This window comes from Delphinus delphis, chromosome 1 (genome assembly GCF_949987515.2).
Source record: "Delphinus delphis chromosome 1, mDelDel1.2, whole genome shotgun sequence".
In the NCBI taxonomy this organism is placed as follows: domain Eukaryota; kingdom Metazoa; phylum Chordata; class Mammalia; order Artiodactyla; family Delphinidae; genus Delphinus; species Delphinus delphis.
Window position 1 is genome coordinate 11496235 of NC_082683.1, and position 27354 is coordinate 11523588.

A 27354-nucleotide genomic window follows, 5' to 3' on the forward strand; every position below is an offset into this window, starting at 1 on the left:
CCTCGGTTTCCTCATCTGTAAAATGGGGGCGCTAATCCCGACCTTAAAAGGCTGTTGTGAGGATGAAATGAGTCGGTGTGTATGTGGCACACAGTAAGCCCATAAGCCTGGTCAGCTTTATTTACCATCACTGCAAGCTTGCACACCTCTCTGTTCGTGACTGAGCCGGGTGGGTTAGAGAGGATGGGAGGTTGTCCTTCATGCCTTCGAGGAAGTGATAGGACAGTCTGCAGGGCGGCCTGGGGCAACAGGCAGAGAAAAGAGCCTTTTGAACCATGTGCAGGGAACCTGAAGTTCTGTGATTAAACCCTCTCGTGGATTCTCTCATTTTAAAAACTCAAAGCCTTGTTCCCCGCCTTGTCCCATGTTTCCTAACCATCATGTTTACTCTATTGGAAGCGATTCGGGGCTGACAGTCCCTGTCATGTCTAAATGGATGGCAGGCTTCTTGCCGCTGGCTCTCAGGTTGGGGGGTGGGGTGGCAGCAGGTGCTAGACAAGACTGAGCTCAAGGTGGACATACAACCCTTTTGTTTGTTGATTTTTTGGATTTCTGTTTTTGTTGTTGGTTTTTTTTGTTGTTGTTTTTTGTTTTTTTGCCTGCATCTTGGGAACCACAATGTGGGTTTCTCAAGCTGCTCTGTTTCGTTTGGGTTGAAAACAAAAATAAAAAAAAAATAAAAGGCAGGCCATTAAACTGTGCCATCCAGCTGCCTGCATGAGACTCTGTGAAGGCTGGTTTATAAATGAAAAATGTGTGACCGCACTAGGCTGAAAGCAGAGGGGCCACACAGCACAGCGTGTCTCTTCTGGAGTCCAACCCCTGTGCTCTTCTTGGCCTGAAGAGGTGCCAGTCTGCCTCTCTGAGCCTCGGTTTCCTCGTCTATGAAATGGGCACAATTGTGGCACCCACCTCATGAGGCTGTTGTGAGATGAGGCAGTAAAGGTCTTAGTCCAGTGCCTGGTACACAGTACAGATTCAACAAGCATGAGCTAACGGGATTATCGGTTTGCCAGCCCCACTCTGAGTTGAACTGTTCAAGCTCTGGATCTCTCCCTGACTGGCTGTGTGACCTTGGGCTAATTAGTTCACCTCTCTGAGCTTCAGGTTCTTCATTTGCAAAATTGAGACCCTGTGTTCCCTATGTAAAGGCTTGTCCTGAGGATTAAATTAAGGAGGATAACTCCTAAAGGCAGCCTGGCACCGTCCTTAGGATATTCAAGTGATTGTGCTGCCAACGTGATGCTGGGGGCACACGGCCTTGACTCTCAGGGAGGTTGAACAAGGTCATAAGCCTCCCCCAAAGCGTCCCGGGGCTGCGATGCTGGGGGTACCTGGTACAGCCCCTAGGGAATGTAGTTGATGCTTCTTGGAGTGAGGGAGAGGCCAGACACCGGTTACTTACCAGGTGGTGGCGAGGGGTGAAGGTGTGCCAGCCGACAGAGGGCACAGAAATAACAACTGTTCCTAGCTTGAGTGGCCCCTGGGTCTTCCGTGTTGGGCTTGTTTCTGGACTCATGTCTGGGAGTAAAATGTTTCATAGCAACAGTCGTTGGGAACATACGGCTAGACAGACCTTGCTTACACAGATTCCGAATACAAAGATGCAATTTACCCAAAAAGCACATGAAGGGATTATGATTCCCCAACAGCAGAATTCTTTATTTTATAGAAGTGTTCACTAGGAAATTCTTCTCAATGTCAGGCACCCCTCGTACATGTAGAGTGCTGTTTGATTCATGAATAAGAGGGCGGGATTGTGCAGTGGTAGCAGGTGTAGTTACAGGGGCTAGATCGCTCCCCACTCCACTCCAGGTGGAACCCCTGCTCCGCCTGTTACCATCTATGAGACCGCGTGTCTAATGTGCCTCTATTTCCTCATCTGCAAAATGGGGATTATCATAAATAGTACCTATCTTACCTCATAGGTTTCATGAAAAATAAACAAGATAACCCATGTAAAGAAAAGTTAATGCCACATAGTAAGGGCACAATACTTGTGGCTGTTATTAATTCCAAAAATCTTTGCAGAGCATCTTCTATGTGCCCGGTGCTGTCTGCCCTGTACCTGCCCTCTGGAGCTTACTCTGGGTTGTGGGATATGAGGGGGAGGGGGGGAGGCAGACAAAACATAACATAAACAAACAAGATGAATTCAGGTTGCCGTCATAGCTGTGTCCCAAAGCAACAGGGAGCTAAGAGGTAGGATCACATGGGGAAATGCTTGCAAACATCGGGCTTGGAACTGCGATAGTGACATTTAAGTGACAGATGAGAGGGGGCCAGTGATGAGGGCAGAGTGGTGGGAGCATGGGGTGGGGGTGAGGGGCAGACTGGAGCAGCTCTTCAGAGACTTGAGATGCACCTGCACCTCACCTGTGGAAATGCAGGTGCTGCACCAGCAGGTCCAGGTGGATCTGAGGTTCTGCTTTTCTAACTAGCTCCAGGGCCACCAAGGCTGCTGGACCACACTGTGGCCAGTACCGGAAGACAGAGGGAGCCAGGGTCCAGGTGGCAGAGGGCCTGGAAGGCAGGTGGGGAGTTTGGATTTTATTCTCGAAGGCAGTAGGAAGGCAGGCAGGAGAGTGACATGACGAAAGGATGCTTCCAGAAGCTCATTTTGGCTGTGTGGAGAAGACTTGCTGGGGCCAGGGTGGCAGCAGGGAGGCCAGGTAGGAGGCGATGTAATCGCACAGGTGACAGTGGCAGCAATGGAAGAGGCAGGAAGTAGGTTTGAGAACCGTGGGCAAGTGGACTGACGACACTTGCTGAGGTGTTGTATATAGATATCCTTCATCATCCTTTTCATCCTTCCTAATCTTAATAAATATTCTTGTATGTGCTTCATTTTAAAATATTTTAAACCAATAGTCTAGAGCAGTGGTTCTCAGCCCAGGGAGTGCTGCCGCCCCATCCCCACTCTAAGGGACATTTGGCAAGGTCCCAGCTGGGATCAAGATGCTATTGGCGTCTAGTGGGTGGAGACCAGAGATGCTGCTAAATAGCCTATGATGCACGGGACAGCCCCCCAGCAAAGAATTATTGGGCCCAACACGGCAATGGTGCCGAGGTGGGGAAACCCTGGTGTAGAGGCATAGAAAGTCAGACATGCAGAGCCCCCCCCTCTCACCCCAGCCCTACAACCCAAAGGGAACCAGTGTTACCAATTTGCTGCACAGCTGTCCAGGCAGTACACTGTGCATATGCAGTACGCAGATTTCCTGTATCCCGTCTCACCCCAGAAGGGATGCTAGGGAAATGCTCAGAACCTGGGAGCGCTGAGCTGCACACGGAGGAGGGCATCTGTTTGTTTTGCCAAATCTGTTCCCACTCACTGGAGGTCACACCCAGCGGGAGGGGGGAAGGGGGAGGGGAGGGAGGGTGGGCAAGCGGCCTAAAACCTTATTCCTCTATAAAGTGTGATAGTCTTTCTTTTCTCCAAAACCGCACATTGTGAGGCAGGCAGCCTCTCTAACTGGGACCAACTCAAGGAATCCAGGATTTCAGTGCCAGAGGACACATTGGGATAACCTAGTTCCACCCAACCTCTTATTTCACAGATGGGAAAACTGAGGCCCAAGGCTTTTTGTAAATGGAAAAAATCCTTTTATAATAGTCTCTTCTTAAATTACTGGGATTTTAATGTCAGATCTCCAATGTAACGCACAGTCACAGCTTATGTTCCTGATTTTTTTTTTCTCTTGGACGCGTCCATATGTGAGGTTGGTTACAGTGGCGGACAAAGGGGACGTAGTTTAACAAAATTAGAAGGCGAAAGACAATGTATTAAATTTCCCTGAAATCAGAATTGATTTCATTTTGAGAGTGTGTCCTCTACTCCAAGGTTCTCTCTTCCTGTCTTTACTGTTACGTCGGTCTTCCTGCTCTGGAAGGACGGCAGTAGCAGAGGGCAGGATGCTTTCGTTGGCTTTGATGCCCTTACTAAGTGGAAGAGAAAGGTAGCAACCCGATGGCAGTCTTCTCAAAACAGCAGGAGGGATTTTACTGGTCTGTGAACTCCGAGGCGTGAGGAGTACTGGTTTCATCTGTTTTCACGGGCCGAACCGAGGGCGGGATCTGGCATCATTTTCACAGCTTTGGGGAGGTCCGGTTTCAATGCAGCCTCAGGTATGCAGTGCTGCCATGGGGCGGCCCTCCTTCCCTCACCATGCTCCTGTCCTTTACGAGGCCTCAGGGGGCCCCCCAAGTGGAAAGAATGAGGCCCCGCCTCTGTAGGACCCCAAGGGAGGAGCGGCAGGTCTGGGAGGTCAGTTCTGGCAGCGCTGAGGGCGCCCACAGCTGGAATCCAGCTGTGGTCTCCATCGGCCAGCCCTCTCCCCAGCCCCCCGAGGGATTTGGCCTCCTGCCTGGAACCTTAGCGAGGAGGGGTGCATTAGGAAGGCTCCCCGGGACTCCTCTGTACCTGTTTTCCCAGATCCCCCAGCTGGAGCAGAGCCTGAACACCGAGCTAAGGGGTTCGGCCTTAGACTCTTTGGCGCTGGGGCGCCCCTGACAGCTTCTGAGCAGGCGAGAGACAGAACGAAAAAGGCTGTTTCCTGGAGCTCAGAACGGCAAGAGCACGCTGGAGGAATTGGACAGGAAGGCGAGGCTGGGGCAGGGAGCCAGGTGGGCACAGGGAGGTGGGAGGGCTCACCCCACAGCGGCAGCAGTGGAAACAGAAAAGGAGGAAGAGCAGGACGCGTGGGTGGGCCTCGGGCCTGGACGAGGGAGAGCCAGGAGTCACGGACGAGCAGGGTTTCCAGCCCTGGTGAGGAGGACGGCGACTCCGCCAGTGGGAGACTGCAGAGGTCACGGAGCCTTCTCCCAGCCCCAGTTACGTTATCTGCGGACATTGGGTCGTGGGGAGGATGCCACGAGAGTGTGCGTGGGAACTGCATGGAAATCGGCAGGCCCCAGGGGGGCGACAGGCAGGTGCCAGGGGCCTGTGAGCAGGGCTTTATCCTGAGGGCCCTGGGGAGCCATGGAGGGGTCTTGACGCCGGTGGTGTGATCACATTTGCCCTTGGGAAAGAGCCCCCTGAGAGCAGTGGAGAGACGGCAGGCCGGGAGGCCGGGAGGCAGGGAGGCCGTGGAGGAAGCCTCTGTGGCCAGTATGCAGGTGAGGTGTGAGGTCAGCCTGGGCCAAGCAGGAGGTGGCCCTTCTGGAGCATGGCCGCTCCCCAGGGCGCAGCTCGCTTGTCCCCTTTGTGCTCGGGCAACTGCCGCGATGAGTGCAGGGTGGCCAGTGTGGGTCCCAGCGACCCCGCTCTAGGGCTCTCCGTGACTGTGTCTGTACACACAAACCGTGCGCTGGGCAGGTCCCTGCGACAGCAGCCAGCACGGCAGAGGCCCGGCTGTTTGACCAGAGAGGCAGCCGCCGCGGAGTGAGAGCGTGAGGCCCAGCACCAGATCCACCTTTCCTTTCAAAGAACCCCCCTCCCCTCCCCCTCCCCTCCCCTCCCCCTCCCCTCCCCTCCCTCCCCCTCCCCTCCCCTCCCCCTCCCCTGCCCCTCCCCTGCCCCTCCCCCCCCCACCGTGCCCACCACCACACAGCCCCCCAGCAGTGTCCTGGCAACTCCCCTGCCTCATCAGGGACTAGACCTTCATTACTCCTGCCTCTCCTCTCCTTTCTTCCTCCTGCCATGCTTTCATGGTGTCCACTCCATTTTTGTTCACTTTTCTCTCCTTCTTTGGGTTGTTTGTGCCTTTTTTCCTTCCTGTCCCCCTCCCCAATTTGTCAAGTCTCCTAGTTTTTCTTCTCTTTTGCCCCTCTTGGGTGTACAAGGCTGAGGACGTTTTGCTGCTGCTGGCTATCTCGGTGCCTGCCACAGTGCCTGGCCCACAGGGCACAGACGGCAGTCCCCTCGGGCATGTCTGCCTGTCCCCTGACACCACATGCCCTTCCAGTGCATTCCCTTCCTGCTTCCTTTCTTGCTCTGTGCGTATCCGTTTGCTAGATGTACATTATAACCTTGGCGATAACGTTTTCAAGGACAGGCCTGGTTCTCCCGCCCTCTATTTCCTGCTAACCACCTAGAGGCAACCCTTGATCACCCTCACCTGCTCTGGCTACCTTTGCTTCGGTGATAACGTTCTATGCCAAAACGCATGGAGTTATGATTCCTCAGCTGATCTTCAGATCTAAACACCCTGCAAGGTAGATTAAGGGCCAGACCTTGTATATATTTAATAAACTCCTGTGTTGTCCAGGCCCCTTGTGGGGCAGAGATGATGGGGCGTAGCTCCTGGCCTGAGGGGGACAAGGGACATGACCGGAACACCCACAGATGCACTGGAGACCGTGACACCCACTGTGGGGCTTCCGGGTAGATGATCCCGGTTCGAATCTGGACAGAGGCTGTCGTCTCTGACTGTTCCCCATCCTCGACCCCCTTCCCTCCTCTTACAGTGGGGATGAGGCAGCAGCCAGAGAGAGCTTTGATGAGTCAGGCTACAGAGATGATGTGTGAGAGTGTCCAGCTCGGTGCTCGGGCCCAGGAAGGGCTCTGAGTGTGGGTGTCGGGTCACAACCCCTAACACTGTGCTGCGGCAGCGCAGAGAGGGGCAGAGTCCTTGCACATGAGATGGGGCTTCGGGCAGCCCCATGAGCCCCCAGTCCCAGGGGCTGAGCGAGGCCAGGAGAGGTGCAGGGTCAGTACTCAGCCTGGACCCTTAGCTCTAAGCAGGTTACTTAAGACACTGACTTGCATCTTTGTCACTGAGTGGTCCTGGACACATCCGTTCCATCTCTGTCATCAGCAAATCTCTGATTCTGATATTAGACAAAGGATTGCCGTGTTCATGGAAGCAGCGTGTAGATGTTTAAAAACTCATTCTTTAAAGCATGGCTTGGGGGCAGGTGAGAGGCAGGATTTTAGGGGGACTCTGGACTCAGACTATCTGGTTCACAGCCTCATTCTGCTACTTATTAACGTGAGACTTTGGGCAAGTCACGTAACCTCTCTGGGCATCTGTAACACGGGGATGGTGGCAGCGTGTTTGTAAAGATTAAATGAGATAATCCAGGCTCAGAGTAAGCATTCAATGCAGGTTAGCTGTTCTTATCATTACTGAAAGATGCAGGTTTCTGAAAACAAAAGGCCCTCTTGTAAAATATGTAATCCTCGCCCCCATTTGTAATGACACACCTAGTCTATATCCAGGTGCTCCTGATACCTGAGTGGGGATGCTTTTCCTGGCAGACAGTCAGTGAAACGCCAGTGAACCCCTGATGTACAGGAGTGTGCCTGGGGGCCCTTAGGGTATGCTGAATAACGAAATTAGGAAGGAATCATGACCCTCCCCTCCCAAAAGATGTTCACATCCTAATCCCAGAACCTGTGAATATGTTACTTTATATGGTTAAAGGGCCTCTGCAGATTCACATTATCCAGATGGGCATGATGTAGTCACAAGAATGCTTTTAAGTGGGAGGCAGGAGGGTCAGAGTCAGAGAAGGAAATGTGACGTCAGAAGCGGAGGTTGGGAGATGGAGAGGAGGGGCCAAGGATTGCAGGCGGCCTCTAGAAGCTGAAGCAGGTGAGGAAACGGATTCTCTCCTAAACCTTCCAGAAGCAATGCAGCCTTGCTCATACGTTGATTTTAGACCTCTGACCTCCAGAACTGTAAGAGAGTGAATTTGTGCTGCTTTAAGCCGCTAAATTTATGGTAATTTATTGCAGCGTTACAGCAGCAACAGGAAGCTAACAGCCCCTCTTGGCAGGGGCAGGGGGTGTCCGTGGGTGTTTATCAGCTTTTCATCTGTGTTGACGGTCAGAGGATGAGCAGTCGCTGGTCCCCAGCATCTCACCTGGCCCTGGGAGCCCCTGCTGGGCGTCGCCGTAGCCACTCTCCCCACCTTCCCCGGCCTCCGTGTTCTCACGAGCCCATCTGAAATGCAGGTGCATGTTTCACCACTAATTTCTTCTCTGGAAAGACCTCTGAAAACAGCTGACTGTCACCCTGGGGATTCGTCAATCAGGGCCATGACACGTGCCCACGGAGGGTGCCTCCCCTGGTCCTCAGTCACTGCTGACACCAGCTATGGGCCTGTCTCCTAGCTGCTGCTGCCCGTCTGGACGGGGAAACAGGCTGCGGTTCCAGCAGCGGGAGCAGTAGAGGCACCTCTTAGCAGCTGCCGGAGGCCACAACCTGGCACGTCAGTGGGGTTTATCGTTCACTCACCCAGAATAGCAACGGCTCCTCGGCAGAGCCCTCCAGCCTCTCACCTTCCCAGGTTTCCCACACACATGGCGGGGGCAGCGAGCAGTCTCCAATTCTGGGCCAGACCTGGCCTTGGTTACATCACTGGGTCCTCAGAAGCAGCATCTCCCTTTTACAAATGTGGAAACTGAGGCTTGCAGAGGTGAAGTGCATTGCCAGGGATGGGTGTACCGAATTGAACAAAGGTCCAACGGACTCTGTATTTTTCATGACACCACTAGGTCAGCTACTCATTCTTTTATTTAATTTTTTTAAATTTTATTTATTTTTTTATTTATTAAAAAATTTTTTGGCTGCGTCGGGTCTTTGTTGTGGCACGCAGGACCTTCGTTGTGGCACGCGGGCTTCTCCCTAAGTTGTGGTGCAAGGGCTCCAGGGTGTGTGGGCTCTGTAGTTGTGGTGTGCGAGCTCCAGAGCACGTGGGCTCTATAGTTTGCAGCATGCGGGCTCCCTAGTTGTGGCGCGTGGGCTTCGTTGCCCTGCGGCATGTGGGATCTTAGTTCCCGACCAGGGATCGAACCTGCGTCCCCTGGACTGGAAAGCGGATTCTTTACCACTGGACCACCAGGGAAGTCTCCTACTCTTTCTTTTATTAAATTCCCTGATACCACTATGTCATGCTTTTTTTTTTTAAGTTTTTTTTTTGACCTCACCACGTGGCTTGCAGGATCTTAGTTCTTCGACCAGGGATCGAATCCAGGCCCACGGCAGGGAAAGTGCCAAGTCCTAGCCACTGGATCCCCAGGGAATTCCCCGTCATGCTTTGCATTCGCTCAGTGAACATTTATTCAGCTCCTCCTGCATGGACCAGGCCCGTTCCAGGACTGAGAGAAAGCAGCAAACAAAGCAGACAGAAATTCCCACCCTCGAGAGCTAACATTTCAGAACAGCCCTGTCCAATAGAAATAGAATGTGAGCCCCATATGTAATTTTAAATTTAACTTTTAAATGGGAACCATATGTTTTTAAAAGGTACAAAGAAACAGGCTAAGTTAATTTTAATAATATATTTTATTTAACTCAGTATATCTGAAATAGATCATTTCAGCATGGAATTAATTTAAAATGTTAATGAGATATTCTTATTCTTTCTAAGTCTTTGAAATCTGCTGCGTATCTTACACTTCTACAGCACATCTCACTGCAGACCAGCCACACTTGAAGAGCTCCTTTGCCACCCGTGGCTGGTGGCCATTGTATTGGACAGTGCGGCCCTTGCATACAGCGAATTCCCACTGGCCATCCCAACAGCCACCTGGGTGTGATTGGTGTCACTCGCACCGCCCAGTGGAGCTGAGCAGCCATCGGTCCATTCCTACCACAGTCAGCTTGGGATTACGCTGGCCGCATTCAGCTCTGTGGCTTCTCACGGCTGGGTTGTTGTGGAACTGGGGAACCAGCATTTCTTTGTGGGGCGGTAGGCAGAGGTGCTGGGCCTCAGCTCAGAAGGTTGGGTTAATCCAGCCCTTACTTTGTGCCACATCCTCATCTGTGGGCCTTGCTGGGCTACTCTCTTGTTTTATTATTGTTGTTATTATTTCGTTTTCTTTTTTTCTCCCCTCCCCCATTCCATTTTATCTTTCCTCCCCAGGGCAACCATCCCAGGGGCATACAATGCCCTGATTGGCCAGACCTGGGGCATATGCCCACCCGTGGAGCCAGAGTTTGGGTCAGACACCTGGGCTGAGAGTGGAGAGGCCCTGGCCAAGGAAAACTAGAGTGCTGTTGCGCTAGGATTAGGAGTGGGCAGGAACAACAGCATCTTCTGAACTTCTCTAGGGTGCTTGAGACTAACTGCTGCCCCTCCTTGTTTGACACCTCCTCCTGGAAGTTCTGAACCCTGTACCTTCTGGGGACCTCTTCCTCTCCCTGGGGAGCCCTTCTTGGCTTCTTTGCCCAGGCTCCCCTCTTTCCCCAGCTCTGGCTCTGGCTGTCTCGGAAAGACCATAAGGAGTCTTACAAATAAATTCACTGTTACTATTCACCAGGTCTGGGCTGGTTCAGGTGGTAAAAAGCCCTAAGTAACTGTAAATTCAATAAAATAAATCTTTGTTTTTCTCCCAAGTAAACAGAGTCCAGAGGTCAGCAGTCCAGGGCTGGGGGGCTAGCTCTGTGATTACCAGGAACCCATACCCCTTCTGTCTTGTTGCTTTGCCATCGTCTACCTCATGTTCCAGTATAGCTGCTGAGATCCAGCCATCATATCTGCATTACAGCCAGTAGGAAAGGGGTGGGGTGGGGCGGAAGACATGTCCCTTCCATTTAAGAACCCTTCCTGAATGACCCTCTCCCCTGATACTCACTTCTGTTTCTATCCTGTCGGCCAGAAGTTAGTCATACGGCACGGCCAGCTGCCCGAGAAGCTGGATAAGCCACGGGAAACTGAGCATCAGAAGTTTTCTTAACAATGGAGGAAGGGAAGAGTGGATATTGGGAACCACGCGCAGGCAAAACAAAACCATCCTACTGAGTATCAGGCTAGTGAGTTGTTGTCTCCTCTCAGGAGGTGCCCTATGCTTGGGGGTGAGCTGTGCCCTACAGGTGACATCTCACCTTAGCCGGCTGTGTCTGGCACATCCCTGAAAAGGTCACCCCTTTCCCAGCACTTAGCTGGGTCCTGGTTGGCACTTACAGGTCAGATGGCAGAGAGGAAAGGCAGCCGAGCTGTGCGCCCTGAGGCCCCTGAGAAATCGTTTTGTGCCTCAGCAGTTTCGTCGGGGCTCGTCTGTAGATGAAGAGGCCACTGCAATATCCCCTGTTGGTTGCAAAGAAAGCAGAATGAGTCTTTTTCAGTTCCTAGGAGACTTTAAAACCTGGGGGAACAAGTGGGTGGTGGTGCGTGTGGACTGGGGGAATCCAAATGTCATCCTTCCCTTGCTGCACCATGTCTTGGCGCTTCCTGTATACCCAGCACTGTACACTTAACGTGGATAAAACATTCACTCCTGAGCCCTGTGAGGTCGATTCTGTCTGTTCTAATCACCTCTGGACAGAGAGGGGTTTAACTCCAACCCTTGCATTGACTGTGCCTTGACCTCTCTGTAAAGTGAGGGTTACAGCAGCACTTCCCTCACAGGCTGCTGGAACAAGGGAGAAGATGTTGGAAAGCATGGGCTATGCCATGGAGGTAGTAAGCTCTCAGCCAGGGGTAGTTTTTGTTTTATCTCCCAATGTGAAAGAGGTCCCAAGCCCCCTAAAGCAAGCTCCCCTCCCTCAGCTGTTTTTCTCCTCCTCTCCTGCAGGCTGCCCCATTTTAACCTCGATTCTGGTTTTATGATTAAACATCATTGTCAATTATTTACAAGTCTGTCCAGATGAGTATCAGGGTTACAGGGGACTGAGTAACTCACACGGGGGAAGCTGGTCCTTGTGGAGGGGAAATGAGGGGAAGGAAAACAAGGAATTCTACCTTCTGACCACAGAGGCTGAGGTCAGCCTAGGGAGGGCTTCCAGCAGCCGGGGCGTGGAGAGGGGACTCTCCATCGCAGTGTGGGGACTGGGACGGGAGGCAATGGGTGGTGGGGCATGCTAGCTCTGGAATCAGACATATCCAGTTTGAACCTTTGCTGTACCATTCGCTGTGTGACTTTGAGTAGGTACCTTAACTTCTCTGAACTTCAGTTTCCTCATCTGCGAAACAGGGATCATTATAGAAACTTCCTCATTAGGGTTTTAGGGAAATTTAAACAGGATAGTAAAGAGTAAATCAAAATATAATTATATTAAATAAATAGTAATAATAGCTAATTAATGAATATTTATACGTGAAATATACTAAATTTTATAAATAATAAACAGAATTATTAATAATAATAAAAAACGCATGGAAAGCACCCAGCACAGTGCCTGGCAGTTGGTGAGTGCTTAGGAAATGTTCATGGGTGTTGCTACAATTCCAAAATGTAACCGTTGGAAAAAGAATTGAGTGTGACAAGTGACTTCCTAAAAATCAGAAGCAGGCGGAGGCCAGGGGGCTGGAGAAAGCAGCTCTGGCTAAAATGCTTCAAGTAGGAATTGCAGGTGGAAAGTGGAGAAGAGGGGGTGGAGAGAGTGTTGGACAGCTCAGCTGTGTTCCCAAAGGGCTCTTGGCAGAAGGTTTGGGAACCACTTCTATGGAGGCAGCGTTTGCTGTAGCTAAAAAAGAAAATGTCCAGATATGGGCAGGATAAACTTTCTCAGCCTGTGTCCTAGTCTCCAGAATCAGGGCCAGTCTGATAAAGGCCTGGGCACAGGGAGGGCTTTGGTTCTGCAAAGTCGGTCTCTCCTCTACACACCCCTGGTTTTGGTTTAAAGCCCCTCATATAAAGACCACATAAAATAGACATCCGCCTTGTTTTGTCCCCAGGGTTTAGGAACTGTAGCTTTGAGCCACTAGAAGAGCCTGCTAATACAAGGCTGAGAGTGCTAGCCTTTATCACAGTTGCTATCCCAGCAGAGTTAGAACAGGTGCAGACTTGGCTCGAGAGTGGAATCTCGGATTAACCTGTAAACCAGGTCAAGGGACGCTGGGTTGCCCAGCTTCCCTTCAACCTGGTCCCACAAGGAGTGGGTGCAAAATTCACCAAGAGATTGGTTTTATCAAGACTAAGGAACTGTGCCTGATTAGACCAACTATTGGGTAACCAAACAGTCCAAGTGTCGGCAGGTGCCCATAGAAAGGTATAAACACGAATGCTGCCAGTATTCATTTCCTGTGGCTGCCATAAGGAACTACCCCGAACTTGGGGTCTGAAAACAACACAGATCTGTTCTCTTGCAGTCAGTTTCGTGGGCTAAAGTCACAGTGTCGGAGGGGCTGGCTCCTTCCGGAGCCTCTAGGGGAGAATCCGAGTGCTTGCCTCTCCCAGCTCTCGAGGCCGCCTGCTTTCCTGGGCTCGGGACCTCTCCTCTCATCACGCCAGCCTCTTCCTACCATCATCACATTTCCTACTTCCTCCTTTGACTTTTTACCTCCCCCTTATAAGGACCCTTGTAATGAAGTTGGCTCCACCTGGATAATCCCAGCTAATCTCCTCAAGACCCTTAAGGTAATCACATCTGGAAAGTCCCTTTTGCCATACAAAGTAACAGTCACAAATTCTGGGCATTAAGATCCGCATATCTTTGGGGGCTATTATGCAGCCTCCCACATGCCTTTTCCCAAATTCTGAGAAACACAGGGTGGTGAGTCACAAATAGCCCTGAAGTGGACCCCGGATTCTTCTCCGTCCCCAACTTAAATGGCCTTGAATTAGCGACCCACGCGTTCTGGGCCTCTTTAAATGTGGATGGCCTCTCACCTGCCTCCACAGGTGTGTAAATGACAGCTGACGTGTCATTAGAGCAGTCGTTCTCTGCCAGGCACTGGGAGAAGGCCCTTAATGCCTTCACTCATTAATACATCATCTTTACTGTCCTTGGAAACTGTCAGGCCGGCTCCCGGCTCAGGGCCTTCGTTCTGTGGGTCCCTCTGTAGGAGGTGCCCTTCTCCCAGATCTCCCACATGCTTCCTTGGAGCCCTCACCTCCTTCCAGTCTTTGCTCAGATATCCTTTACCCAGTGACTGTGTTCCCTGACCACCAGATTTTATTTTATTTTTTATGTATTTTTATTTTTTGGCCACCCATGCAGCATGAGGGATCTTCGTTCCCCAACCAGGGATCGAACCCATGCCCCCTGCTGTGGAAGTTCAGAGTCCTAACCACTGGACTGCCAGCGAAGTCCCCCTGCCCGCCAGATTTTAAATTGGCACCGCCAGCTCTCCCTCCTGCCCAGCCCAGCATCACAGCTTTCCTCTAGCTTGGATCACCAGGCAACATCCTATAGCCTTTTCTCTGTTAGGCTGGTGGTCTGTGGGCTCTGCGAGACAAAGCTTCTGTCTGTTTTATTCATTCCTCTGTCCCCAGCACTTGAACGGGCCCTGGCACGTGGTGGGTGCTCAGTGACTAGTTTGTTGAGTGCATGAATAAGTACCTGTAACTCAAAACTTGGAGCTCCTAACGCATAACAGCCCGGTGAGGTAGATGCCAGTATCATTCCCCTCTTACAGATGAGGTGACAGGCTGAGAGAGGTAAGAATTCACCCTTCTAGGTAACAATTAAGTAGCAGAGCTGAGATACGGACGCAGCCTCTGGTCCGGAGCCCACCACGTGGTGAGTGGAGTTGACCTCTGCAGTCATCCTCCGTAGTCCCCGATTTTAGAAGTTCTCCCCTCTGCCCTCCTGTACTTTGTGCTGCAAAATGCCTCTTGAGAAGGATAAACCAAACGAATCAAGTTGGTGTCCAAAACGGCCCACTGCACAAGGACAAATGGTGTGTCCAGACGGTGCCCAGGTTCACACGAGCCTGGCCGGCAGCCAGTACCCTGACCAGGGGCAGCGAGGTGAGATGTGCTCCTCACTCCAGTCTCTCCCCACCAGGTCCCCGGTCCTCCCGCCTCCCCAGGCTCGGAGCTGAGCCTCAGGCGTCTGTGCTCCTGGTCACAGGTTGGCCGTGACATCTCGCTTAACTTCGTCCTCGTGCCCAGAGGGTAGCCTCAGTGGCGAGACCGTGGAGCGAGCCCTTAGTAACAGGGATACTGTCCTGCCTTGATCTGAGTTAATCAAGCTTGGCGAAAGGCTGGTTTTTTGTTGTTCTGAGGATGAGGAAGTTCTGAACGGGGAGACTGTGCTCAGGGCCACCACCTCTAAGCTGTGAGACCTGGGCAAGTTTCTCAACCTCTCTGTGCCTCAGTGTATTAAATGATAACATGGACAAAGTTGGGGACCTCCTCATATGGTTGTTGGGCAGAAAAAAGGAGCTAACCCGTGCAGAGCGCTTAGCGTGCGCCCGGCACACGGGCATGTCCAGGAAGCAGGAGCAGATATTTCACAGTCGCTGACGGTGGGCTGGGGCTGGGGTCGGGGCGGCCGGGTTGCGTGGTCAGAGCCTGTCCTCGGCCCTGCTTACCAGAGCGCGAGGCCATTGGTGGCTCATCCCTAGAGCCTGGAGAAGGATCAGGGTGTCAGACTCGCTTTGATGGTGACAGGAGCTCTCAGACTCCATCCTGGCAGGGAACACATAGAGATGTCACATTTTCCAAGAAATATTGAGTGTGGCCGGAGCCCTCGAGACTGGGCGCCCAGCGCCAGCCCTGTAAGCAGGGTCACACGCCAGCCACTTGCTTAGAGAAAGATACAGTGTCAAGCTCCCGAAGAAAAGGTACCTGGTTTGTTAACTTGCTCCTTCTGTTTATGGCTCCTGGAGTCTTCAGACTTGAATTTGCCTTCCTTAATTTCCTGCCTTAACTTCACCAACACTTCATGGATTAGCAAGGAGACTGGAGACGTCAGGTCTTATAAAATTCACTGATGTCTTATACTGCGGAGGGGAAGCTGCCTCTTTTCTCTGCAAGAAATGGTGCATCCTGGGAGGTGTCTGCTCTCCCATCTCTGTGCACTTTCCCAGGCTGAACCCTTCCCACGGGACACCTTATCTCCTCCTGCCCCCAAACTCCGCCCAAGGAAAGGTTACAGATGCCTCCAGGTCCCACACAGCTGCTGCTTTATCCTCCTCCTTCCTGCCCCCTTCAAAGTGAATTGGTCGCTCTCACTGTAGGCTCATTTTACGTACCCCGTTTTAGTGCTTAGTGGTGCAAAGCATGAGCTTTAAAGTCAGACATACCTTACCCCTGCCTAGCTGTGTGACCTTGGACCAGTTACTTTGCCTCTCCGAACCTCAGTGTCCTAGGTAGAACTAATAACTATTCAATGATTATGCATGGAAAGAGCTCAACAGAGGGCCTGGCACAGAGTCGGCATCCAACGCACGTTCCCTCTTACCTGATGTTCACTTCCCTTCTATAAGAAAGAGTCACCTGTCTTCCTGCTGGACTGTAAAGGCAGTCTCCCACATCTGTGTATCCCCCGAAGCCCCTGGCACACAGTAGGGACCCAGGAATTGTTGGAAACAAATTCTTTAAAAAGTCATTTTAAAAGAAATGTACATATGTTACCCCTCATGCTCTGGTGATGAAGTGTCTCCAGGGGTGAACTGTGTGTTGCCCATTTCTGGCCTGCGTGCCCCACCCAGGGAGTGGCCCACAGGGGGCTGGTGCGGTGCAAGGGAAAGGAGGTGGGCTTCCAAGTCAGCTAGATTTGATTGTGAAACTAGAATCTGCAGCTTACAGCTGTATGACCCAGGGCAAATTACTTAACCTCTCGGAGCCTCAGATATAGTGGGGCTAATCATCTTTGAAGGGCATCTGTGAGGATTGGATGCCTTTAGAAAGGGTGCCTGATTCCTTCTTGAGCTGTTCCTATTATTATCAGTACTCTGCCTCGCAGTTTACTCAATATCCTTTCTTTTTCTTTTTCCCATCAGCGCTCTCTGGCTCAGGCAGCCCTCCTCTCTCCTCTACCTTTAGGACTCATTTGCACAGTGCTTTTCGGTTTTTCCTGAGTGCACAGTCTACAAGAACCTGTTCTAAAAGAATAGGAACCCGACACCCCTTGACCTTGGCTCTTGGGGAGGTAGCCTGAAACTCCCCGGTGGGACAGGGGCAGCGGCAGCGGTGGCTCAGAGCCTTTCCTCCGACCCCCACCCCTTCCCTGTGGCATGGGACTGGAACTTGGTGACAAAAGTGATTGTGAGCTGAAACTTGGCCAAAGGGCCCCACTGAATTCTTCCTTTGTGATGGGAATGTAGCACAGCCTGGTTCCTGCGAATGGAGCTGGGGATCCCTTTCCCAATTATGCAGCTTGGCAGGAAGAGTTTGGGGCTCGGGGAGAATGGTCAAGGAGCCTCTTTGTCACGGGGGCCGGTTGTGCTGCCAGACACCTCCGACCGCCGAGAATCTCCTCCCCCTAAAGCTGGCCAGCCTGGACGCTTCTGGAACTGTGCCTTCCGGGGCCACAGGGCAGAGCTCAAAGGCCACGTGAGGGTCTAGATCAGAGCCCAGGTTTCTAAACTGTGTTCCAGAGGATTGCTGGGATTCGGCGAGACGCGGGGCAAGGGAAGGCTTGCCCATTAACACTTGGAACCCCGTGCTGTTTCAGCCAGAGCACTGCTGTTTTCTATCATTTGATTTTCTTTAAAGCATTGTCTTCATATTGTCTCTGTGTCTATATAGAGAGACTCTAATCCGAGTGTGGACTGGTGATAATGACCACCCCCAACGCCCCACCCCCAGCTCATCCTGGTGAGCGCTCAGATGTCAGAGCTGTGACTGCTCTCCCCAGGGCACAGCCCCTCCCCTGTCCCCAGGGAAACCCCTGGCTCTGGCTCTACTTGGTCAAAGATGTACGGGAAGAAAGACAACAGGCGCCCAGGTTGGAGGAACAAAGCTCTGGGTGCTTACCTACGTGCTGGGAAGACCAGCGACCAGCTGAAACCTCAAAGCCCACCAGGGAATATTGATAGAGTCACCATCTCGGGTCAGAATGGAAGTCACATTTAACCTGGGTGCCTTTCCCGTGTTGCTGGCACATCATTTGCATACAGACACAAGATTTGGGTATCCTGAAAATTAGCTCGATCTAATCCTCTCCTCCTCGGTGCCAACCTTGGACTAGGCATTTCCCCTAATTGATATGGGACATCAGTTAAACTTTTTAACTTGCTAGATAGTCATTCATTCATTCTACAAATAGTTATTAAGCAGCTGGTATGGTCTTGGCACACTCTGCCGGGTGCTGGGCATACAGAGGTGAACAAGGCAGACGAGAACTTACTTTCAGGGAGTTTACGCTCCAGTGGGGGCGACAAGGAAGCAACAGGAAAGCAAAACGAGACGATCATAGACTGAGTTAATGTCATCCATCCGTGAGACGGAATGTCATAGGGACCGAAGCATGGGGCTTGAGAGTAGCTGGGTGAGGGAGGGGACATTATTTGTAGTGTGGTCAAGGAAATCCTCGCTGAGGACGTGGCATTTGAGCTGAGAGACAGAAGTAGTAAAGAAGTGGACAAACAAAAGAGACAAGTGGAAAAGTTTCGGGTATCAGGAAAAGTAAGTGCAAAGGCCCTGGGGCAGGGTATGCTTAGTGTGACTAGAAACAGACAGGAAGCCACAGAGGTTGGTGAGCCAAGAGATAAGATATGAGAGAGGCAGGAGCCCAGTCTAGTCTGGTGGGATTTGAAGGCCACAGCGGAGGAGTTCAGATTTTATGCTAAGAGTTATGGAAAGACATTGACGGACTTTCAGAATCTCCTATTGCAAAATATTCCAGCCAGTCAAAAGAGTATATATAAGATATATGTGACGTTTAAGAAATAATTTAATAAACATCCTTGTACCCTTCACTATTCCTCCCCAACATCATTTCTCACTCCTCCAGGGAGATAACTGTTATCCTAAATTTTAGTTTATAATTTTGCCTTTCTTCCTAATAATTACAAAGATAAAGCAATACATTGCCTGGTTTTGAACTTCATATAAATATTATAGGATCATGCTGTGTGTGTTCTTCTGCAATTTGCTTTCCTGTTCAACCTCACATGGGTCAGAATGGGCCACGCTGGTGCATGTAGCTGCAGTTTATTCATTTTCTCTGCTGCGTAGTACTCCGCTGGACTATAACTGCATAGTCAGCTGCTGTCGTGGTTTATCCTTTCTCCTGGGACATGACATTATTCGATGTTCTAATGTTGAATCGACTCTACATTCTTGGGGTAAACATTTTTTTTTAAATGTTGGATTCCATTAGGTGATATTTTGTTTAGGATTTTTGTTTCTGTGCCAGCAGATCAAATTGACCTGTCATTTTCCTCTCCTGCCTTGTCTCTTTTGGGGTCAAGATTACAGATTCCTCATAGCATGACCTGGGGAATGTTTCTCCTCCTTTTACTCTCAGGAGCACTTGTGTAAGATGGAGAAAACCATGGAAAGATTTTGTCAGTGTAGCTGCTGTATCATCATCCTCTGCAGCCCCACTCTTGGTACAGAATCTTGAATTTTTTTTGCATGTACCTTCCCTCCAAAAAGCAAACACGTGCCTCCCCCAGGAGTACCTCAAATTGACATGCTCACAGCCTACTTAGAAAGCTGCATTTCTGGTTTTTTACAGGTGGATCCTTAGCTCAAGATTTTAGCATGAAGAGTTGTTGTCAGGCCTGCCTGGAGGCTCCCTAGGTAACAACAGGTAGGTGCCTCTCTTAACTGGTTCACCGTTTTCTTGAAAACCCAGATACAGGATCACTCACTTATCCCTTAGGGCTGCCTTGAACCTGAGCCATGATGGATCCAACTCCTGGGTCCAGAGGTGAGTCCGGCTGAGCTGGGACCCCAGGCTGTTCACCAAGGCTCCTCTGTTTTAGGGACATCTTGGAAACTATGTGGTCCAAATCCTCTAAGCACAAAATTAGCTTCTTTCCATTATTTTTGGAAGGGAAAGAACACCATGCTAAATATAACGTGGGTCAACAAGCCAGAAACAAGATAAATAGCTTCCAGCTGCACCTCAGGGAACTGGGTCTCCACACCCGCAGTGAACTGTCGAGATCTGGTCTCCAGAGGGAGGGTGGAAACGACGAACAGTTTTAAGCTACCATTGGACACATAACCCTGCCATGAACCCCCCCCAAAAAACACCTTTATTTCATTTTCTTATTTGAAAAGCAACACATTTCTGTGTTTTCCAATTCTTATCCTCCCAGAAAGAAAAAGAAAAGAAAAATCATTCTAATCCCAGCACACGGAGAAAATAACTGTAAACATCATGGTTTGTATAATTTGAGTGTTTTGAAATTTAATATAATACATTCATTGGTGTCTCTCAACCTTTTCTTCCCCGACTATCGTTCCTTCCCGGAGGAGTCTTTTTAGACCTTCTTTTTGTAATGCTCTCCCAACCCCCGCCCCATGAAATTGTCATGCCCGACATGCTGGGGATCTGGAGGACCACTGACTATTGTAACAGGTAAGATTATTTTGCACCATCCCCAAGAGTCAGTTGTTTCCCCCTTGTGGGTGATCTCACCCCATTGAGAATGCAGGCTTTAAATAATATTAAATAACAAACCTTTCTGTAAGAATTTACCGTGTGCTGGTCACATACTATTCTAGGTACTTTAGGTCTGTTTACTTTTTTATGTATCATAACTCCCCTATGAGGTGCGTCCTAGAGAGCTTTTATCTCCATCTTACAGTTGTGGAAACTGAGGCACAGAGAGGTTAAGTAACTTGTCCAAGGTCACTCAGCTGGGAAGGTACAGAGTGAGGATCAGAGTCCAGGCAGCCTCGTTCCGAAGCTCACACTTAACTACCAAGCTATGTTGCCTTGTGACAACATATTCTGATTGTAGGAAATTCAAAATACAGAAATAGAGTAAAAGTTACACTTCCCAAGCCCCCTCCATCCCCAGAAGCAATCTTTGGCACAAGTTTGGAATGTGCCCCTTTTCTGGGACTTTACATACATGTTTGCGTACAGGAAAATATATTGTCTCTTTTTCATTTTAACATAAGTAGGATCGTTCGGCCCATTCCCCTGTATATTCATATATACAGACCCATGTATGGAGTTTTATTAAAATTAGAATCACAGTGAACATACTCTTGTTTGCCTTTAAAATGTATCATTAGCTGCTTTGAGACCATAATTGAATAAGTGCGTGTACCATATTTTATTTAATCAAATCCAGATTATCGGCTATTTAAGTAGTTTCTAGTTTCTCGCTACTATAAAGCTATGATGAATATCCTTGCCCTGTGCATAATTCTTAGAAGTGGGAATTAATTGGAGCCTAAGGGTATAAACATTTTTGGAACTTTTGATCCCCGAATGCCAAAACTTGCCATCCAGCAACATTGTATGAAATTGCCCATCCCGACGCCCTCACGCACACTATTAGTGCCTGTTTTCAGTCATTGACAATTTAACAGGCCAAAAATGTGTTAATTCTGACATGTTCATCTCTGCCCGTGTCTCTCATCGGGGACCTGTTTTACTCACGTCGCAGCATAAGGCAAAGCTTGAATTGAGAATTAATGAGAAGAGGAAGCAGGGGGGATAACATGGCCCCTCACTGGTTTAATAAACAGGCTGTCAGCCTCCTGGGAACGAAGCCTGCCTGTCCGGCCCTGAGCAGGTGCTCAGTAAATGGTTTCTTCATCTCTCCTGCTTCCAGCACGAGGCTCGGGCTGCACTTCTCCACCACGGAGCCCTCCAAGTCTGGCCTTGTCTCCAATCCATTTGGCAGGACCTACGCATTCCTAGGGCTGCCAAACCCCTCCTTCCCTTCGCTGGCTGTGAGTGATGTGAGAAACACACAGCCTTGTGTATACCGCAGACTGTTCCCAGCTGGTCTCGCTGCAAAGGTCTCCAGCAGGAATGGACAGTTGCTTAACAAAATCTGGGCAAGGAAATCCCAGGATGAAGGGCAGAGGCGCCTACAAAGGCCAGAGCTGCCCCTCTCACCACCCGCGGCCCCAACCAGCCCTGGGGGCAAATCAATAAGGATGGAGTCAGGGCTCCCTGTTCAGTGCTCTGTATGCATACACGTGCATGGTCATACAGCAGCACGCATGCATGGGTGTGCATGTATGCACCCACGTGCCCAATGCATTCAGGGGCAGATGCAGATCCTATTACGTGAAGTGGGGCTTCTCTCACAGAGACTTTCCATATGCCCTCCAGCCTGACTTAAGACACCCAGCTGCCTAGTGCCACAGTTCCTTTCTTCCCACTTTGTTATTCCCTGTAGACTGTTTTCCTGCTGACCTGGAAGCCCCCCTAATTCTTAACTTGCTCACCAGTGTTTCTCCAGCACCTAACACTGCTTAGCAGACGCACAAGAAATATTTGTTGAGTGGGAAAAAAAAAAAAGAGAGAAGGAACTGACTTCAAGCCGATAGAGGATGTTATCCCAATTATTTTTCGAGTATTTTTGAACAAAGTGGCCAGTTTCGGATGGAGCCCTGTGCTGGATGAGAAAGCATCTCGGCAGCATCGGCTCTCACGTGGCCTGGTTAGCCGTCCTTTCGCAAGGAGCGGAAAGAATGCAGAACGGCAAACAGGACCTTGCCCATCGAAACAGCTGTAAAGTTTTACTGTTCTGCAAAAGTTGCTTAGGCAGGAATAACATATCTGAGGAGTAATTAGCCAGGAGCCTTGCTCGCTGGTCCCCCCGCCCCCTGAAAGTGTTCTACCCTCAACTCTTCAAGTCACTGGCTGATCCGGCTCCCTCTCCCAGCCAGCAAATGGTTACGGACTCCCAGGACGGCTGACCGCTGCCTTCAGCACAAGGTCTCTGAGCTGCTTCACGGGAGAGGGTTTCTCATCCAGTTGGGAACAGCAGCTAAGATGAAGGATGTGCAGGCTTCTGCCCCTTTAAGAAAAGCAAAATTCCGTGTGGCTGAAAAGAAGCGTGTCTTGCAGGCCTCTGTTCATTTCATTCGTTTGATTTAGCAGACATTTTGGGGGGGGGCCCTGTTACGTCCCAGGAGCAGAGTGAAAAACATGTGGTCACGGAAAGAGAGAGACTTGCCACGGTAGTTGCTGGTGGCTTGCGGGACACACGGAAGGGCAGCTGAGCCCCGGCGATCAGAGAGGGGCAGAAATGCCGGAGGGGATTTGCGAAGGAGGGCGAGGAAGGGCATGAGTGGGAGAGGCAGGGCCAGGTTGAGCCGGCCATGAGCATGATTCCAAGGAGCCTGGATTTTGTGCTGCGGGAAATAGGGAGCCATGGAGGGTGGTGAGGGTCCGCAGTCGGCTGTTGGACCGGGTCATATCATTGACCGACGCCGGTCAGCCAGGCGATTCTGTCACAACTATTGATCATGGCTCAGGCATGCCATCATTCACTCTCCTCGCCATACCCGGTAAGAGGTGAGATTTTATCGCGCTTCATTAAATCCCACAAAATGTTTGAACCACCTGCAGCTCTGACCTTTCCGGCCTCTTGCAGGGAAAGGTCGCGCTTTTCCTTTTCAGGTGGGGGTAGGCGGACCACAGAAGGAATAGGAGCACGTAAGACCTCTGGAATGTATCAGAGGCGAGCCCAGCAAGAGCCTGTGACTCAGTCCCGCTTCTCCCCACCTCCAGGAGCACAGCCGCTGTGTCCACGAGAGCACTTGGAACCAGCACTGATTTTCCCCTCTCCTCTCTCTGCTTTCCTTCCAGACCTCCCAGCCGCAGCTGTCCACACGGGATGCCTCACATTTGCTTGAAACCATCCCTTGAGAGTCTGGTTGCTGTTTCTTCAGCGTGGCGCTAGGGATTTAGCGCAAGGCGTTTACGGGGTTTTTGTTGCTGCTGCTGCCGTTTTTTATTTATTTATTTTCTTCCTTTGAACCCGGGCCTTGCCCCACTCCCGCTGGCATGATGGCCCAGTCCAAGGCCAACGGCTCGCACTACGCGCTGACTGCCATTGGCCTGGGGATGCTGGTCCTCGGGGTCATCATGGCCATGTGGAACCTCGTCCCCGGGTTCAGCGCTACCGAAAAGCCAACCGCTCAGGGGAACAAGACGGAGATAGGGAGCGGCATTCTCAAGAGCAAGACCTTCTCCGTAGCCTACGTGCTGGTCGGGGCCGGGGTGATGCTGCTACTCCTGTCCATCTGCCTGAGTATCCGTGACAAGAGGAAGCAGCGGCACGCTGAGGAGCTGGCGCACATCCAGCACCCGGGGGTCGAGCCTCACGCCCACGAGGAAGACAGGTGAGGCTGGCCACCCGCCCCAGGCGGGAGATGGACGCGCACACCCACACGTGCAGGGCTGAACAATGACGAGAACATTTTAGTCAAGGAGGCTTTCTCCCATTAACGCTTCTGTAAAACAGTTTATCATTTTACCGATACCTTTGTCCTTCGGTCCCGAAGTTTCCCAAATACTGTGGCTTGAATGCATTACAGGTGTGTCCAGGTTTTGACACCTCCAGGGGTTCTGCATGGCTCCCGGGGTGGCCAGAGCCTGCACACTGGAAGCTTGTCCATTTACCCCAATGTCCTGTGTGTTTATGCTTTTAAGTTGAACAGGTTGGGAAGTAGTGTTCTCTTTGACCCAAAATGCCACGAACAGATTTAAAAGGTAAGTGGTAAATTGGGGAACATATGATAAAGGTTGATATCCCTAGTATAAAAAGAGCCCTTACAAATGAATATGAAAGAGAAACACATCAGTAGGAACATGGACAAAGGACACAAACAAGCATTTCATAGATATTCGCACTGTAGATGTTCAACCTCATTAGTCAGGAAATGCAGACAACCAAACAAAGGCATCGTAATTCCTTGGCTTTCATATTGGCCCAGACGGACTGCCCCCGGGGTTGGAGGTTTGTAGGGAAGTAGGTCGCTGACCGGAGTGTTGATTGACATAATCTTACTGAAGGGGCGTTCACAGTAAGAGGCCATATTAAAGATGTGTGCACCTATCAGTTCTCTTCCTAAGAGCTTACCTTTGGGAGACAATCACACAAGTGCAAAGGGTTTTGTGCTCATATGTTTATCAGAGCATTGCTGAGAACAGCAAAGACAGGTGACAACCTAATATCCATCAGTCGAACTGAAGTATGACACGCCCATTCAGTGGAGTGCCACACAGCCATCACTGATCTATATTTGCTAATGTGGGTCCGTATCCACCACATGGAGAAAAGGAGGTTGCATATAACACAGCACGTTAGGAAAGGTTTTCATCACATCGTATGTTGCGGCTATGGAATTAGAGAAAGATCTGGAAAGGTATACGACAGAATGTTAACAGTGATTGTCTCTGGGTGGAACAATTTCAGATGTTTTTATCTTCTTCATTAGATTTTTCTGTGTCGTTTGAATTTTCAGTAAGAATGTCTTATCTCTATAGTGGGACGGGAGTTGTTTTTATTTTGGAAAAATTAAACCGATTTTCTGAGAGCAAAAGATAATCAGGCATATTCTAGAAAACTTGGGAAATAGAGAAAAGAACAAAGAAGGAAATCAGTCACCCATCATTACCCACCCTGGCTGTGAGCTCACAAGTTCATTCCTAAAGGAGATGAGAGGAAAGCCCAGGCAAACAGTGAGGTTTCCGGTGTTGGCCATTATCCCCTATACAGGTTCAAGTGTAGGGTGCTGGAAAAAGGCTATTGGCATTACTCCCTATAAACATGTAAAAACTGCCCTGACCTTCTGGTTTTCTCTTTCAACAGTCAAATGAGACTAAGGCTGAGGACCTGACCTATCTTTTGAGTCTAATGGTGAACGTGGAAGACAAAATTACAGAATAATTCGAGATACATGTAAATTTTACATTCCAGATATTCCTTCTCTACCCAGGGACAACCATTTTGCTTCAAATTTGCAGCCGTTTCATGCATGTTTATGTTGTCTTTGGTCAAAGGATGCCCAGCTGGGCATCGGAATAGCCCACCCAGCGTGCTATTAAGTGTGAGGCTAAAAGGCAAGGGAGGTTAACTCCCAGATGATATGGTGTAGTAGTTGAGAATGTGGCATTCATTTCCTGCCCTGTCACTTCTTAAAGGTATGACCAAGTCACTTAACCTCAATGTATCCATTTCCCCATCTGTAAAATGGGTATACTAATAGAACCTAACCCATAGTGTCATTAGGAAGATGGCATTGGTTCATATGTACTTGGGACAGTGCCTGGCTCATAGCCAACAGTTGAAGCGTTAGCTCTTATTACTTCTTGGACACATTTGTTGTTTACAAGGCTGGCATACGTGGTCCCAGTGGCAACATGGGATTTGGAGTCCATCTATCTGTGATTTTAAATGACTTGAGTGCAGGCTAACACCCCCGTGTCTGTGCTTGGTGTGTTGCAGCCAAGAGGAGGAGGAGGAGGCCTCCTCAAGGTACTACGTCCCCAGCTATGAGGAAGTGATGAGCACAAACTACTCGGAAGCAAGGGAACCGGACCAGAACCCCAGGATGAGCATCTCTCTCCCCTCCTACGAGTCCTTGACGGGGCTGGATGAGACAAGGCCCACCACAACCAGGGCTGACGTGGAGACCAGCCCGGGGAACCCCCCCGACAGGCAGAACTCCAAGTTGGCCAAACGCCTGAAGCCGCTGAAAGTTCGAAGGATAAAATCCGAAAAGCTTCACCTCAAAGACTTTAGGATCAACCTGCCAGACAAAAATGTGCCTCCTCCGTCCATCGAGCCTCTGACTCCCCCGCCACAGTATGATGAGGTCCAAGAGAAGGCCCCCAACTCCCGGCCCCCGGACTGACGACCCCTCCCGGGCGTGTTCCCTCCTGTCACTCAACCTCCACGCCAACAGATCCCGAATGAAGCCACTCAGCCACCGTTGAGAAGCGGAGGGGCCAGGTGTGTACTTAGCAATTTGGACGGGGCCGGGGGGTGAGGGGTTCTGGGATTCAGGAGCGACTCTGCAGCCCCCAGGACCTCACATAGTAGGTGCATCGGAAAGAGCTGCTGCTTCGGATCTCGTGATGCTGTGACCCTATCAAGGAACGGCACCGGCATCTTCCCCCCTTGTCCTTCCGCGACTCTGAATCGCCAGTGATGACACTCCTCGTTCCAATTAGGAAAGGATACCTAGCAACTGGTTTAGATTGTGGTTCTGTTTTGCTTCCACTAGGACTGTTTTGTTTCCAACTGAAGACAAGTTATGCCTTCGCTTTTTCCCTGGTATCCTGAACTGTGGGTAGGAAAGATGACCCGCTTTATGGAAAGGACATGGGCCCGTTTTGTGAATTAAGCCGAATGAGAGGCTGGATGATTACCCTGGGGTGAGACCCAGGTGGGGTTCTCAGAGCCCCTGATGCCGTCAGTTCTTCTGAGGGCCCAAAGCCTGAGGATGCATGAGATCCTAGTTTGAATTGGTAGACTTTCCTAGTCTCTCCTGTGTAACGGCAGAAAAAGGAAAGCCGTCTGGGATGCTCCGTTCCTTCTAAAATGCCTTGCAACTGAGCTTTTTGTAATAAAATGTTTTATATGTCACACATTTGGTGCTGAATTACTTTAGCAGTTCTTCCCATACTGACTTGCTTAGGGAGAAATCTCACTGATGAGAATAATACTAGCTAATATATCCTGAACACGTAGTATATGCCAGGCGCTGTGCTAAGCACCTCACATATTTATCCCATTTTCAGCTGTACCCAAGCCAGGTATTACTTCCTGTGGGTTAGTTCACGAAGAATCGGGTTAATTAAAGGGCCCCATGTCACACCGCTAGGAAATGACAGAGCTGGGATTTGAACC

At 50.4% G+C, this 27354-nt stretch overlaps 1 protein-coding gene across 3 annotated transcripts in view; it reads left to right on the top strand.

The window, feature by feature from the left end:
* The window catches only part of TMEM51 (transmembrane protein 51), a 44630-nt gene extending 17546 nt beyond the window's left edge, over positions 1–27084 (top strand). Inside the window, exons 2-4 of one of the 3 annotated variants that reach the window (XM_060032714.1) lie at positions 19248–19322; positions 23304–23839; positions 25948–27084. In XM_060032714.1, the coding sequence (XP_059888697.1) occupies positions 23502–23839; positions 25948–26356 (747 nt within the window). In that variant the 5' untranslated portion in view covers positions 19248–19322; positions 23304–23501 and the 3' untranslated portion in view covers positions 26357–27084. Of the gene's footprint in view, positions 1–19247; positions 19323–20021; positions 20100–23303; positions 23840–25947 lie in introns of those variants that run through there. The other 2 variants (XM_060032855.1, XM_060032781.1) reach the window with 2 other exon arrangements.
* Positions 27085–27354: the final 270 nt, after the last annotated feature.